Genomic DNA, 16,973 nt, shown 5'->3' on the forward strand with positions numbered 1-16,973 from the left:
ACCGGCCTATGCCAGAGTCACAGCAACGCGGGATCCAAGCTGTGTCTGCAACCTACACCGCAGCTCACAGCAACGCCGGACCCTTAACCCACTGAGTGAGGCCAGGGATCGAACCCGCAACCTCATGGTTCCTAGTCAGATTCATTTCCGCTACGCCACAATGGGAACTCCTATTGTGGATTTTTAGGGCGATTTACCTCATGTTTATATGCAAATATGTGTGTATTTATAGACAAAGCTCCAACGTGATTTTTTAAAAAACGTTCTTAGAAAAGAACCTCATTAGCACTGTCACCCAGTTGTTTCTGCTTCTAACACCTTGCTGGCACTTCCACACATCGAGGTATACGATGCAAATCCCCCTGTGAGGGAGCCCTTCCAAGCTCTCTTTTAAGTGAGGTACCAAGTGCACAGCTCTCACAAGTGCTTCCAGGTGGTGGTGGTGGTGGTTACGCAGGAAGAGAAGAGTCCAAGTCCAAAATGGGGGTCTCAGGCAGGTGAGTCCGAGCGGCACACCGAGGCAGGAGCCTTCTCTACCCTCGGCTGGACTCTGTGCTCCTCCCATGAGCACACTGCTCCTGAAGTCGCCCCAACAAGCACAGTGGGGGCTTCCTCTCAGGAGTCTCGCCATCCCCGGGGCTGCCCGCCTCACGGCGGCGGCTGGGCTCCCGAATTCGCCGCACCTCTCGAGCCCCACCCTGTGTCCAAGCCCCTAACCCTTCTCAGCACCAAATCAGAGGCACTGGATTTGTTGACACCCCACGTCTGACAGGCTGCCCATCTTATTCCACTCATTACTTTGAATGCTTAGAAAGAGGTCAAGGATAGACTTTGAGAACCACAAGTATGAAGAAAAAACAGGAGTTCCCATTGTGGCTCAGCAGTTAACGAACTCGACTAGCATCCATGAGGACACAGGTTTGAGCCCTAGCCTTGCTCAGTGGGTTAAGGATCCGGCGTTGCCGTGAGCTGTGGTGTGGGTCGCAGACGTGGCTCAGATCCCGCGTTGCTGTGGCTCTGGCGTAGGCCGGCGGCTACAGCTGCGAATGGACTCCTAGCCTGGGACCCTCCACATGCCGCCAGGATGGCCCTACAAAGCAAAAAAGAAAAAAAAGAAAAAAAGAAAAAACATGGAGCTCCCGCTGTGGTGCAACAGGATCGTTGGTGTTGCTGCACTGCCAGGACTCAGGTTCAATCCCCAGCCCGGCACAAGGGGTTAAGGATCCCGCATTGCCTCAGCTGCAACGTAGGTCAAGACTGAGGCTCGGATCTGATCCCTGGCCTGTGATCTCCATATGCTGCAGGGTAGCCAAAAAGGGGGAAGAAAAAGAAAAAACTCAAGTCAATTAGGAACAATAAAAATAGTACATAATTGTTAACATATACTGAGCTCTTACTATGTGCCAGCTATTATGTTAATTAAGCACTTTACATAAATTCCATCATTTAATCTCTACAACACTTTGAAGTAGACACCATTATCACCTCCGCCTCATACACAAGGAAAACGAGTCCCTTGCCCAACATCAACCAGTCAGAAGGTACTGGGGCTGGGATTTAAGGCAAGCTCTAAGCTGCCACCCTGTACACATGCTCTGCTTCAATGACGGCATGGATGTCACCAGGGCCCAACATCGGGCAGATGCTCAGTAAGAGCCGGTGCTTGAATGAGCTCAAACACACCAGCTCAGGAAGGGGAAGGGAGGGCGTGACATCCCACGCACTCCTGTATGTCCTTCTTGGGCTGCTCCTGCCCTGCCTCGCGCTGTTCCCTCTCACTGTCCTGGAACAAGACTGCAAGAGAGGCAACACGCGGAGAGTAAGACTCCAAGGAGCACTCCTGCACAATCCCGTTCTGTCATCCGAGGGCCTCACGCTACATGACGCCAGGTGACCAAGTGTCAACAGAGTCGGGCACCGGCCGCTTTACCAGAACAGTCCTCCTCTGGGGGGCAGAGTCTCCAGAACAGGAGACCTCAACCTTTTTCAGTCCTTAAAGTGAAAGGCCAGAGCCAAAGACCCCATCGACTCACCAACCTACCCTTCCATTCATTACCACACCCCAGTCTCCCCAGGAGTAAAGACGAAAACGATACCTGCCAAGAGGGCTAGTCAATCATTCCACAAACACCCACGCAGCACGTGCACAAGCTGTGCACCGTGTGCCAGGAGCTGGAGGATCCCGAGTGTCCTGCGTGAGGCCCAGCACAGAGCAAGGACTCCGGTGGTGGTTCCCTTCCCACACCCAACCTCACAGGGAAAACAGAGACCCCCAACTCCGTAAACTGTGACAAGAGTGAGAAGAGACAGGTGCCTTACAAAGAAAAAGATGTCAGAGGGCAGAGAAAGGCCTGATCCAACCCGCCAGGCAGCGAAAGCTGGGTCTAGAAGGATGAAGAAACTTCTTTCATGTGTTAAGAAAGATGGATAAGTGTTGTAGGAAAACCACAGCCCCAGGAAATGCCCTGGACATGCTGCAGAGGGGAGCAAGCGTGACAGAGCAGAGAGTTATCACTGACCTTAATGGTGCCATAGGGCGTGGCACAGAAAACACAGTGGACATCTGCCACTTGTGTCTGTCATCACTGGACCCAACCTCCCATCAGCACCCTGATCCTCCTCTTGGAGAACCCCCACTGGGTGGCCTCAGCAGTAAGGCTCGCTGTAGTCGGCTCTGACGAACACGTGCTCCCACCAGGGAGCTCCTGAAGGATGACCCCATGAAGCCGGGACAAGACAGAGGTCACCGCTGGCATGGGGGTCCTGAGCAGGCTGCTCAGGCTCTCCTCAGCTGGGCTCTGCTGCCAAGCCTCCCGTGGCTCTGGCCCATCCTCCAAGTCCAGGTCTCCAGCTTTTCTGATCTATCTGTGTACCATCCTTGCAAAAAAACTCCTTTTCTGTTTGAGCTAGCTAGAGGCAATTTCTGCTGCTTACCACCAAGACTCCTGACTGATACAGAATGCAGTGAAGCAGGAGAGGGACCTGCTCAAAACTGAGTCTGAGAAAGATAACTAATAACACTTTATCAAGGATGTAGCCTGGGAGTTCCCTTCATGGCTCAGTGGTTAAAGAACCCGACTAGGAACCACGAGGTTGCGGGTTCGATCCCTGGCCTCACTTAGTGGGTTAAGGATCCGGCGTTGCTGTGAGCTGTGGTGTAGGTCGAAGATGTTGCTTGGATCCCATATTGCTGTGGCCATGGTTGCGGCTGACAGCTGTAGCTCCGATTCAACTCCTGGCCTGTGAACCTCCATATGCCTCAAGTGTGGCCTTAAAAAGCAAAAAAAAAAAAAAAAGGATGTAGCCTGCAAATGACCCACACACCTGAGCGCAGTAGTCAGGCGTTTCTTTTTTTGAACGAGAGAAGCACCCTGAACTTAGGGAACCAGAATCCTTTTTTTTTTTTTTTTTAATTATAGTTGATTCACAATGTTCTGTCAATTCTGCTGTGCAGCCAAGTGACGCAGTTAACCATATACATATATCCTTTTTCTCACATCATCCTCCATCATGTTCCATCACTGGTGACCGGGTATTGGTCCCCGTGCTACACAGCAGGATCTCATTGCCTATCTACTCCAAATGCAATAGTTTACATCTACCAACCCCAAACTCCCAGTCCATCCCACTCCCCCGCTCGTTGGCAACCACAAGTCTATTCTCCAAGTCCATGAGATTTTTTTTCTGTAGATTCATTTGTACTATATATTAGATTCCAGATATAAATGATATTATATGGTATTTGTCTTTCTCTTTCTGAGTTACTTCACTTAGAATCTCTAGTTCCATCCATGTTGCTGCAAATGGAATTGCTTTGTTCTTTTTTATGGCCGAGTAGTATTCCACTGTTTATGTACCACATCTTCTTAATCCATTCATCTGTTGATGGACATTTAGGCTGTTTCCATGTCTTGGCTGTTGCGAATACTGCTGCAATGAACACAGGGGTGCATGTATCTTTTTCAAGAAAAGTTTTGTCTGGATAGATGCCCAGGAGTGGGGCTGCTGGATCATACGGTAATTCTATATTTAGTTTTCTGTGGTACCTCCTTACTGTTTTCCATAGTGGTTGTACCAATTTACATCCCCACCAATAGTGCAAGAGGGTTCCCTTTTCTCCACACCCTCTCCAGTATTTGTTATTTGTGGACAAATAATTTGTTATTTGTGGACAAATAATAGGAGCCATTCTGACTGCTGTGAGGTGGTACCTCATTGTAGTTTTCATTTGCATTTCTCTAATAATTCATGATGTTGAGCATTTTTTCATGTACCTGTTGGCCACTCCTATGTCCTCTTTGTGAAAATGTCTATTCGGGTCTTCTGCCCATTTTTCAATTGGGTTGTGTTTTTTTTGCTGTTGAGTTATAAGAGTTGTTTGCATATTTTGGAGATACAGCCTTTGTTGGTTGCATCATTTGCTGCTGGCCTACACCACAACCACAGCTACCCAGGATTCAAGCCATGTCTGCCAACTATGCCACAACTCACAGCTCAATGCCAGATCTTCACCACACTGAGTAAGGCCAGGGATCAAACCCACATTCTCATGGATATTAGTCAGGTTCATTACCGCTGAGCCACAATGGGAACTCCTTTTAAAAAAAATTTTTTTTTTTTAATGGTTTCCTTTGTTGTGCAAAAGCTTATTTGGGTCCCATTGGTCAAGCCTTTCAAAAGGATTCCTGACTCAGCCAGGGACACTGATTCCACTTCCTCCACTAGTCAGCCGCCCCCCTCTACCCCAGACCTTCCACATTCGGATCTTTGGGGGTGTACCCTGGCAGGGTCTTTGGCACAGCAGGCTTTGAGGACCTCTGTCCCACACTGTACTCCAGCCACAACGAATTACATATTCCCAGAGCATGCAAATTATTCCAAACTTTGGTCCAATTCTGTCAAAATGAACACCTTGTCTTTCCAAATTCTCTTTGCTGAAGCGCTGTTCGCTCATCCTTTTCAGCTCAGGTCAAAGGCCAAAGTCCCTGTGAAGATTTTTCTACTTCTCTTCCTTAGGGCTCCAAAAACTTAGGCTTTTGTTCCTCTGTTCTGGCCTCTGTGGCGCCTGGCTTTGTACTGTGACTGGTTCTCAGATGTCAGCCCCCTGAACGTCGGGCCTGTTTCATTCATCTCTTGACACCCCAGGGTCTAGTGCTCTGCTGGGAATGGAGTGGATACTCACACTGAACTGGAATGAACATACATATTCTTTTAAACTTAAAATTTAAAAAACAGCTTCTGACCAGAGCAGGGGCTCTGAGACAGGCTTCCTGAGCCAGGGCATCTCCCACCTCATTCCCACAGGCAGGGAGGAGGACAGAGCCCATGTCACAAGGCCCAAGTTCAACTCCTGACCCCACTTCATCAGAACACTAACCCTTGGACAAATCATTTTCTCTGACTACATACTTTCATCTGCAAAATGGGAATAAAAATCTCTCTCACAGCACTGTTAGGAAGACAAATGTATCGGAAGGACTTCTGTTAAGTGTGAGGCTCCATGGGAACGTTCACACTCAGGAAGAAGCATGACTTCCGCTTGGCTTGTTGCTGTGTGCGATGAGGGCCTGAGTCAAGCAGGCACAGGTTTAACAAGGCAGTTCCGCATCTGGTTCAGCAGCCAGAATTTCATCACTGGGCCCAACGGACCAGTTCCACGGGGCCAGATGCAGAAGCCGGATTCTAAGGGACATTTAGACACATATTCATGAGCAATTCCCAAGGCCTGGGAGGTGCAGAAGGGCTGTTTTCCAGTTCCCAAGCCCTTCGAAGGTTTAAGATTGGTTTGTAAACAGAGGTTCCCCAGAAAGCCTTACTTTGAGGCCCAGGCTCTGGGACTCTGCTACTCTTTAAAAAATTCCACCATGTCAACAAAGTTTAACCCTTGAGTCTGTGGTCCAGAAATGGAACACTTCACCCTGTTCTCTGTGACTGCTCTTTTGTGTCCCACCCACCACACCTACAAAAGCCCTTTCAAAGGAAGAAATAAACATTTCAAAAAGGCCCCTTGGTCCTAAGAGTCAACTGGCAACTCGTAGCTAGTTCCTCATTCACTCCCAGAGGGCGTCACAGAATGTCATCTCCTGCCCTCGTCCTCTTCTGTGTTTCGTTTGCTCCATTCTAACAGCACCTGGGAGACAGACATCCCCAACCCCACCCTGCAGGGGAAACAAGCCTTAGAAAATTGCTGCGGGGTGCGGGGGAGGTCACTTCAAGTGCCCAGCACAGCCAGGCCCTTCTGGATAAACACATGTGGACTGAATGTGTCCTTGGGCAGAGCCTCGTTCGCAGCGTGAAGCTCGCAAGCTCACATAAGGCAGGGACTCTGCGTGGGGCAGAGGAAAAGAAAGGCACATGGGTTTTGGAGTTGGACTTGAATGGATTATGGTCGCCATTCTACAACTTCCTGTGGGATCTGGTCCTCAGTTTCTTTATCTGTAACATGACGTGGAATCGGAGAAAGAATTTAAACATATCACGAGACAGTGTAGGTAAAAGGCCCTTCACACCATGCGAGGGCAGGGACCATGCTACTCTGAGAGTGCTGCACCCAGAGCCCAGCACAAAACAGGCCCTCCGTGAGGGTCTCAACTGCAGGGCTAACCAGACCCGGTGCTGGGCACATAGTGGGTGCTGCCTACGACCTGATGAAGGATGGAAAAGTAGACGGTCTGCAAACAGAGTCGATGACTAATGAGGAACAAGACAGGTTACATTCACCGAGAGAACCGGTGGGGCTCAGGGTAAATGATGGGACAACGGTAGGACCAAGATGAAAGGGTCCCAGAGTCATTCTCAAATGCAGTGTATGTCTGTGTAGAAGAATCACACAATGGAAAGCAGCTCTCACAAGGCCATTTCAGTCTTGCCCAACAAACAGTCACAGAGAGGCCACCCGACCAGCTCAGAAACTACCAAGAAAAACTACTAAGTTCAAAGGAAACTATTATGAGAAGTGAGACTCTTCATAAAAGGGCATTTCTAAAAACGTCTACAGATTTTGGTGAAAAGCAGTCTTCAGAAAATTAGAGTGAAAGGAAGCAACTTCCAGAACACTATTCATAGGTATGGAAACCCCCAGAGGATTTTTATGCGAGGACGCACTGAAATTTCAGGACAGCCAGGGCTGCCACCAGGGCACTGCATGAAAGGGAACCCAGGCAGAAAAGAGCCTCAGGGAAACAATGTAAAACCAGAAGCCATTTTTTCTTTTCTTTTTTTTTTTTTTGGCTTTTTGTCTTTTTAGGGCCACACCCACGGCATATGGAGGTTCCCAGGCTAGGGGTCTAATCGGAGCTACGGCTGCTGGCCTACGCCAGAGCCACAGCAACACCAGATCCGAGCCTACACCACAGCTCACGGCAATGCTGGATCGAACCCACAACCTTGTGGTTCCTAGTCGGATTTGCTTCTGCTGCACCACGACGGGAACTCCCAGAGCTATTTTGCAAGTCCTCCAAGGCAGGGGGCTAAGAAGGAACTGCTGCGACTTCAGAAGCAATTTTAAAAGAACAGAGAGCAAGCAATCTAGACGACGGCTCACTCCAAGAAACGAAACGCAGCAGGAGTAAGACAGTCGCAACCACAAGGGTCCTGGGCAAGCAGAGGACACATCGGAGGCCCAGGGAGGGATTGCCCGGAAAGGTGGTGGCTACCCACTGACTGTCCACTGGTTTTAAGCACAGAAAAGTCACATGAGGAAACGAGAAGCAGGACAGAGGGGTCCATATGTGTGCACTGCTGGGGGGCTGGCTGGCATCAGCTCTAAACTGGCACACGTGTGGCAAAGAGACAGGCAGAATAAAGGGAGAGCTCCAGACTCTGGCTGGATGAGGGGAAAAGGCCCTCTCCTCCCCACTGGCGAGAGAACCTTGGTACCTCCACTGTGGAGAGCAGTCTGACAGGAGCTATCAAAACCACAAATGCAGAGTTCCCACTGTGGCACAGCAGAAATGAATCCGACTAGTATCTATGAGGACATGGGTTTGATCCCTGGCCTTGCTCAGTGGGTCGGGGATCTGGCGTTGCCATAAGCTGTGGTGTGGGTCACAGATGCGGCAGCTGTAGCTGATTCAACTCCTAGCCTGGGAACTTCCATGGGCCGCAGGTGTGGCCCTAAAAAGCAAAAAAATAAAAAAGAAAAAAAAATAAAAAAAATAAAAGAAAACAAAACGCAAATGCACAAGGAGCCAGACGAGAATTTAGCTTCTGCCCCTTCCTTTTAAGTTTTATCTCACTTGATTCCTGCAGCATGTATGCTGTGGACATTACCAGCCCACCTGGACCCAGAAACCTCACTTCTGGTCATTTATCCTGCTCCACACCTGCACTGTGTGAAATGATGAATTTATAAAGCCATTCACTACAGCAGTTTTTAGCAGTAAGACTAGAATCACCCTCAACTGTCCATCAAAAAGGAACTGGATGAATGAATTACAGTGCAGCTATACAATGGAAAACAAGCAGCAGCAAAAAAGGCTGGAAGGATCTCTATAAGACACCTTGTTAGGATTAAAAAAAAAAAAGGATAAGCTGCAGAAGAACAAAGCTTATCTAGCATGCTAGCCGTTTGTGAAAAATAAAAAAGGTAGCAAAAAGGAAAATCGTATTTGTTTACTTCTATTAAAGTTCTGAAGGAGATAAAGGAAACTGAAAAAAATTAGTAGCTTGGGGATTGTAGGCCTTAAGCCGATGACGACAGGGCTGGGGGCAAGACATCACACTACCCTTTTATAGTGCTTGTTTTGCCATATGAATGTATTACCTTTTTGGGAAAAAAAATGAAAATATTTTCCAAACAGTAAGTCCCAATCACCACAGTAGTTTACAGCGCTGGGGATGTTTTTTAAAATGAAAGGGCTACAGCTGGCACGTGTTAAGAGCTGTCACTCCACTCCTGACTTGGAGAGTCCTCTTTGGGAAATAAGCATCAATGAACCTACTCCAAAGTGACCTGCTCACTCATGTTCAAAGCAACAGTGTGTACGTTAATGAAAAACTGCAGGACGCAAATGTTCCACAGGGACACGGCTGATGTCTGCTCCTCAGACGGATGACGCTGAATTCCACGGTCACTGCACCTCAAGTGTCTCAACACACAGCAACCTGCAGGTGAAAATGTTGTAACAACCTGCCTGCACATTCAGACGAGAAGCCAGAAGGGCGGACAATGTGATGCTCGGGAGTGCTACGTGACTAAAGCTGCTTAAGAACCTCTTTTTTAAACGACAACACTAGTCCAGAGAGAAACAAAAGCATACTTTTAAAAAATATGAAGACCTGAGCTGAGTGTGAGAAGGACAGAAACGACTGCTCCGTGAGAGGCATGCAGCGCTCCAGAACACTGGGCCAAAGGCCTGGGCGTGAACGCCACAACGTTTGTCAAGGGCGAGGCCAAACAGACCCAGGAAGGAGGCAAAACCCAAGCAGAAGGTCTCAGTGGCCTGAGCAACCCCAGCTGTGTCCCGGGAGCTGGAGCCCGGTGAGATCAGGAGCTAAAAGCTGGTAGAAAACACATACGCTAAGAGCCACGCAGCTCTTCCAACCCAAACACTAGCAACAGTGACACATGTTCAAGTGTCAAGACAGAGCTTGTGTCTTGAAAAAGGTACCACAGGTAAAAAGCAGATCTGAGCTTCACCTCACTGAGCTGTTTTTGGGAGGCATGACTCACTGGAGAAACACAAAGTCAGTTTCTACCCCTTTTCCTCACCTCCCCTGCCAGTGGTGTAGCCACTCCCTCCCAAACACGGGCTGGGCCACTCCAAGCTTCCCGGTGACGTGGACACCAAGACTGGGGGCCCATCCAACACCCCAAACTTGAAGTGCTTTCCTTTCCCCATTAGACCCACCTTGACAGAGCCCTCTTTAGTGCCAGGTACTATCAGGGGACTCTGCCAAAGATGGAAGTGATGCTGAGAGAAGCCAGCAGAGGCCCAAGACAGCGCCACTCCAAGGTTAAGGAGCTGGAAGTTTCTCTGCCGACTGGGGTGCAGGAGGACGGCCTGAAGGCAGGTATCTGACTTTGTGAGCCCTTCAGAGCCCACCACGCAGGGACAATGACTGACAGCTCAGCCACGCCAGTCTACACGGTCATGGGATTCAGAGCAACAAGGATGAAGATAAGATGGCACAAGCTTCCAGAAGACATGTCACACACAGAGGGTCGGGAATCAAAATGGTATCAGATTTCTCAACTACTAGAAGCTAGAAAACAATTAAGCGATGCTTTCAACCTAAGAATCTAACTCACTCAAATTATCAAATTGGAAAGGTGAGAATAAAGATATTTTTAGAGAGGCAAGCCCCCCCTCAATTTATCTCTTTTGAAGGAAGGTACTGGATGATATGCTACATCGAAGTAAGGGAGTGGAAAACAAAACAAAACAAGAACTAGGGGGCAGGAGCTTCAACATACCCCTCCTCCCCCAGGGATGGTTAAGGGTAGTCCCAGGATAAGTGCAGAACAGCAGCAGACCTAGACAGCCATCAGCTGGGGCACAAACAGGGCAAGCTCCAAAAGAGACCCCAACAAGGGGACAAAAGGAACTGACCACCGTACTGAGTTTCCGTCACAAAACAGGGCTGAATTAGTTACAGGAACAAGGAAAGTAAGCAAGTGAATAAACAGGGCTATCAAAAGCCCTAGTGAAAAACAGACAGCAAACAAAAAACGGAGAGGATCCACACAAGAGAAAAGAAAACGTATGTCCGCAGAAAAATCTGTGCACGAATGTTCAGAGCAGCTTCATTTGTAAAAGCCAAAAAGTGGCAACAACCTAAATGTCCAACAACCGAAGAACAGATAAACAAAATGCGGTCTAGCCATGTAAGGGAACACTGTGGGGCCCCACAGATGAAACTCAACATTATGCTCAGTGAAGAAAGCCTCAGACTGTAGGATTCCATCTATATGAAATGTCCAGAATAGGCCAACCCATAAAGATAGAAATTAGCTCGCTGAAAAGTTTCTTCAACCTTCTCCAAAGAGAGCAGCTGCCTCTCCTCGCCCACCACCTGGTCACCCCTGACTTCTTTCTCGTTTTCCCAGCCCTGCTCCATCCGAATGCTGTCGAAGGTGGGCCTCCTAACTGCCAGACCCCATGATTCCTTCCGTGGCCTTGTCATCCTTGCCGTCCTCTGGAGCACTGTCTCCATCGTCCACTAACAGCTCCTCGAAAAGCTCACCTCCCCTTAGTTTATCCCACTTCCCTCACCTGCTCTGACCTCTGGCTCCATCTTCTTCTCTCCTCTCTATCCTCAACCCACCAATCTGGGTGTCTGCTCCTCAATCTGCATCCCCAGTTTTAACCTTCTCTTAAGTATCTGCCTCCCATTTCCTACTAGCAATTCAATTTCAGTCCATTTAGGACAAATTTTCATCACCTCTGCAAACCAGCTCTTCCTGCTGGTGTCTGAACCCTCCTGGTACCCAGGATCAAGGCCTTGATGGGATCTTAGAATTCCACCTCTGCTCTGCCTTAAGGGCCAAGTTTCACTGAGGCCACGTCCCATCACGCCCAGCATCTTACACAACAGCCATTTCCCATCCCCATCCATCCTCCTCTCAGTATCATCATTTCACACCCAGAGGGCTGCCTCCTAAAGGCAGGCATTAGCTCTCCAGGTTACAGGTACCCACCCCCTTCCACCACACACAAAGGAAGTATATGTGTTCATATACACGGAGTCTCTCCTTCCTCACCTGGCTGGTTTCTAGAAGCATCCAGGCTGGCCAGCCCTAATCTAACCCAACACCAAGGGCTGGGCCTAGGACAACTTAGAATCCTGCCTAGCTCGAGGTCCCTGAAATCATTCAGGTATTCCACAAAATACTTAATTCTAGATGAAGGGAACAAAATAAAGGCCCTGGCTTCATGGGGCTGACATTATGGAGAGGGATGAATGGATAAGTATTCAGGGAAATTTATATCTGCAGATGGCTGGCCTTCAACCGCCCGATGCTGCTTTCCTCCAAGGCCCAGGTGAAGGGCCTTGTAGTGACCATCCTAGTAAACCAGTCTTTACCGAGCTCCCTCCAATGCTGATGTCCCATCACTGCTCTGGGTAATTGTGAGCTGTTCTGTACTTGGCACCACAGTTTCATTATTCATCTCCAGCTCCATGAAGTCATAAAATTCTATCTTTCCTATTCTTTTTTTGTTTGTTGTTGTTGTTGGTTTTGTTTTTGTTTTTGTTTTGCTTTTTTTAGGGCCACACTTGCAGCATACGGAGGTTCCCAGGCTAGGGGTGAATGGGAACTATAGCTGCAGGTCTACACTACAGCCACAGCACTACAGGATACGAGCCGTGTCTGTGACCTACACCACAGCTCACAGCAACTCGGGATCCTTAAGCCACTGAGCGAGGCCAGGGATCGAACCCGCATCCTCATGGATACTAGCTGGGTTCATTACTGCTGAGCCACAACATATCTATCCATATCTTTTCTATCTTTCCATGTTCCCTGAAGCTCAGAAACCACAGCTGGCACTTGAATACTTGTTGACCAATGAAGACAGAGAGCCACTTTCCTCCAAATCTAATATGGAGCCCCGTGAAGCCACTGAACCCCTCTGGTAGTTTCCAGAATGTACATTTTACTCAGGAATGTATGGGGATAAGGTTAATACTTAACTACTAGGTACTTTAACACATTACAAATTAAGACAAATAGGGATCAATTTTGGAATGGGAATGCAAAATGCACACAAATTTCTCTGTGTGAGCTTGCTGGTAGGCAGCTTTGGACATACTCCTTACTGGCTATGTAAACTTGGGTAAGTTAATGAACCGCCCTGAGCCTCAGTGTCAGGATCCACAAAAAGGGGAGGAGTGTAGTATGACAAGGAGTCTCCCTGATGGAACTCGTTAAGAATTGAGAACATTAGCGTCCCCACTGTGGTACAGTGGGTTAAGAATCCAACTGCAGGGCAGGGGCTCAGGTGCAGGTTCCATCCCTGGCCCCCCACAGTGGGTTAAAGGATTGGGTGTTGCCCCAGTCGCAGCTGTGGCTTAAATTCAATCCCTGACCCAGGAACTTCCATATGCTGCAGGTGCGGCCTTAAAATAAAACTAAGGAAAAAAAAAAGACTCTAAAACATTAATATGTGTGAGGATTTAATACGGTGCCTGGCACGTAAATACTCACAACATGTTAGCTGCCCTTGTTAAGTTCTAAGAACCTCCCTCCCCCATTTGTCAACACATCTCTGTATTTAGCAGCACTCAGTGGAAAAGTCTGTGGTTAGACTTGAGGTTTCATTTAAGGATCTTACCACACTGCCTGGATGACCAAAATCAGAAAGCAAGGTCAGGCCCAGGGGTGAAATGTAACTAAAGCAAAATGTGAAACAGATCCTTTTCAATTAGCCTCTGCCACTATCTCATCCCCTGGAAGAGAATCTTCTGCTGCCTGGGTTTCTTCATCTGTATAATTAAATGGTAGCCATCCTACCTGCCTGCAAGGCTGTAGTGAGATCTTGGACTTGAAAGCACTTGGTAAACTCAAGAGCAAAACGCACGTGAGTTACTGATTAAGAGCATGGGTTCTGGACAATCTAAAGTTAACACCTCCTGCTCTCAGTGTCCTGTAAAGTAGGAGCAATAAGAACATCTATCTCGAGTGACTGTAGTGAGGAATAAGTGAAACAATATCAAGCGTCTGGGGCCTAGAACATCGGAAGAGCCCAACTACTGAGAATTATTATTTTGGTGACTAACCTATTCACTGGACTCCTCACCCCCCAGGATCAGGTAGCGGCGACACCAACACTGGCCCAGGAACTGTGTGCTCTGTAACCAGCTGGGGGATCCCGGGCAAGCCGCTGACCCTCTGCAAACTTTAGGTTCCGTAGCCACCAAATGAGAGTATTGCAAGAGAGCATCCCTGGGCTCCTACCAGCTCTTCCTTTCCGCTGTTAAGGTCGTCGGAACAAAGGCCACCCGCTCCCCAGCCTGTCCCCGAGGGGCCACAACTCAAAACTCCTGCTGCTCAACTCCCTGTGCAGAACGACAGCAGGAGCGGCCGGGTCTCAACCCCGGAGAGATGCGTCCACGTTACGCCGCCACCGCTCGTTTCATCAGCAACCTGCTTCTGCGGCCGCTCGCTGCCCAAAGTTTCCCGAAGCACGGAGAAACTGGGCCGTGGCTCAACCCGGAAAAGACCAGGGGTGAGCGCGCGGAGCCTGGGGGCCCGGCCCCGGGAATCCCAAGCTGCCCACGCGGCCGGGCGGGGAGTGACAGGTGCGACGTGGGCCCGCTGGCTGGCAAGCGGGACCTCGGGCGGCGCGTGTAGGCGCGCAAGGGAAGCGGCGGCCGCGCGTTCCCCTCAGGCCGCTCCCCCGCGACGCCCCCGGCTCCGCGCTCTCGGCCCCACGACTGCGCTTCCGGATACGAGGCGCCCCCGAAAAGATCCCATGGTCTGCCGAAACCGAGCGGCCGGGCTGGGCTAAAACCCGCAGCGCCGAGGGTTGGGGACTGCCGGGGCGACCGCGCGTGCCGGTTCTTCCCGCGCGAGACTGGGGTGCCGGGGGATGGGCGTACGCGCCCCCGCGCGCGCCGCCGTAACCCCTTCCTCTCCGCGCGCCCCCGCACTCCCATCCACCCACCCACCCATCACTCACCGTCGATGTCCCCTAGGGTCAGCTCGTCGCCCAGCTCCGTGAGGGTCTCCATGGTCTCCAGACCGCCCAGCTCGCCGCTTTCGTCCATCGCCCGGCTCGGCGCAGAGGACCCCCTGCCGTCCCGCTCAGGGAGACGCGAGGGCGGTGCCGCCGTCACCACCCATGACACCCAAGAGCTCCCGCCCGGTACCGCCTCACCGGCCGGTGCCAACCGCCGCCATGTTTGCGCTGCGCGGGAGGGGCGGGGCGGGATTCCCCCGCCCCAACCCGCGCCCTCTGCGGCCCCGCCCCCAGGCCGCGCACCCCCTTGTTTGTTGTCAATGGGACCAGGCCTGTCTTGACCAATCGCCTTGCGGAGCGGCGCGTGGGGTGATGGCGCGTCAACGATCAGCAGCTCAGATTTGCATAAGAAGGCTCCTCCCCTGGCGGCCTCTTAGCGAATGCGAAGAGAAGGCTCCGGGTCCTCAGTCCAACCTTCTTCCCCTAGTTTAAAGGAACCGCTCCCTTTTTTGTTGGTTTGGCTCCGCAAGCTACTACCTCAGACTGCTGGGAGTTGAAGGGTTAACAAGTTCCGTCCCCGGCCGCGGGAGGCCCCCGAAGCCAGCCTTAAGCACATTACGTCATCTTCCCAGCTGTTCCCGCCCTCCCCAGGATCCCAGCCCGCTGGGGAAGCGGGTGGAATCAAACCTAGACCCCTAGTACTGGAGCACGGAGGAATCCTTAGATCGTTAAAGTCACGTTCCAGCTTAAGCCCCTTACAAAGGCGCCACGAAAGCTCGCGAACCGCCTAAGAGTGGAGCATGTTTTGCAATTTATGCGCCTTTGCACCTGCCGCGACCACGCGCTTACTCCGACAGTCTCACCCAGTCTCACCCCGGTACATCAGAATCCCTTGCAGTCCTTTAAAATAATGCCAGTGCCTGGAACTATCACAGGCCTCCAGAGGTTGGGTCCGGGCATGAGCATCATGCAGGGATTATGAGGCGCAACCCACCCACGGATTCCCACTCTTGTCAGTTCTGCAACTGGTCACGATATAAACAAATGTGCACGTTTCTAGGAATTTATAAATAAGGAAGACAAGTATGAGTGTTTAGAAAATTTGCAAGTTTGTGTGTTCAAAGGCGTTCATCATAGTCTTCTGTAAATTGAGAAAAATTGGGAAGCCCAATAACGACCTGCTGAATAAATTACATCCACACAATGTAATTATCATGGCATCATTAAACATTACATACATGAATGTCTATCTGTTGACAACGACTTTCACAGTATTAAAAGGGGAAAGTATGTTTACTGCTGGTCTGTGAGAGGCAGCTGTTGCTTGGTGGTCAAGACAGAGTTCACAGGCCCTGTGAAAGCAGGCATACGGGTCCATTTATGAACAAGTGACTCTGAGCTAAATAAACGCCCTAAGCTTCAGTTTTGTCATCTCTAACATGGGAATAGTGTCCCTCATAGTTGTGAAGAAAGTGGAATCACACAATTCAACCAATCACATTGCACATTCATTTGACAATATTTATTGAACATCTCTGGGGCAAGCAAAGAGACAATTCCTGCCCTCTGAGAGCCTCTGGTCCGGTAAAGAAAACATTGATATTTAAGATGAAACCTGAATTATGAGGAGAACTGCATCTGGTATAGCCAAGGGAACAAACAACACAAAGGCCCTGCAGCAGAAGCAGCTGATGGAAGCCAGCACTTGGAATAAGGCCTGACATATGGTTAGGGCCCCTGCAAGGTAGTTATTATAACTGAGAAAACAAGGATCTGTGTGTCACATGAAGGGCAGGATGGAAGGCCTAATAGCTGAGTGTCAGTTATAATTATGGGAGTGGTAGGATTCAGGGTAAATCTTACTTTCTCTCTCTCTTTTTTTTTTTTTTTTTGCTTTTTAGGGCCAAACCTGCAGCATGTGGAAGTTCCCAAGCTAGGGGTCAAAACGGAGCTGCAGCTGCCAGCCTCCACCACAGCCACGGCAACACAGGATCTGAGCCACATCTGCAACCTACACCACCACAGTGCATGGCAACACCGGATCCTTAACCCACTGAGTGAGCCCAGGGATCAGACCTGCATCCTCATGGGTACTAGTCGGGCTTGTAACCCGCTGAGCCACAACAGGAACTCCCAGGGTGAATCTTACTTTCTTCTTGGCATTTCAGTATTATTTAAATTACTTTTTATAATGAACATGTATAACATAATAAAGTACCTGGGGGAGAGAGGAATGTTCTCTTGTTTACATGCAGAAGAGCCGGTATAGGTTACACCAGTCGTACCCGGAAACAAAATCAAACCCCGCTGCCCTGCTCTGGTCCAGGCACTGAGCTGGGCAGTGTCATC

The 16,973-nt window shown here is 49.8% G+C and overlaps 1 protein-coding gene across 3 annotated transcripts in view; it reads right to left on the reverse strand.

Annotated features, from left to right (window-relative positions):
* Window positions 1-14,879, reverse strand: part of SREBF2 (sterol regulatory element binding transcription factor 2) — a 65,692-nt gene extending 50,813 nt beyond the window's left edge. The window contains exon 1 of one of the 3 annotated variants that reach the window (XM_047786125.1): window positions 14,625-14,879. In XM_047786125.1, coding sequence (XP_047642081.1) covers window positions 14,625-14,712 — 88 coding nt within the window. In that variant the 5' untranslated portion in view covers window positions 14,713-14,879. The remainder of the gene's footprint in view (window positions 1-14,624) is intronic. The other 2 variants (XM_047786123.1, XM_047786124.1) reach the window with 2 other exon arrangements.
* Window positions 14,880-16,973: the final 2,094 nt, after the last annotated feature.

Source organism: Phacochoerus africanus, chromosome 7 (assembly GCF_016906955.1).
Source record: "Phacochoerus africanus isolate WHEZ1 chromosome 7, ROS_Pafr_v1, whole genome shotgun sequence".
Classification (NCBI taxonomy): Eukaryota; Metazoa; Chordata; class Mammalia; order Artiodactyla; family Suidae; genus Phacochoerus; species Phacochoerus africanus.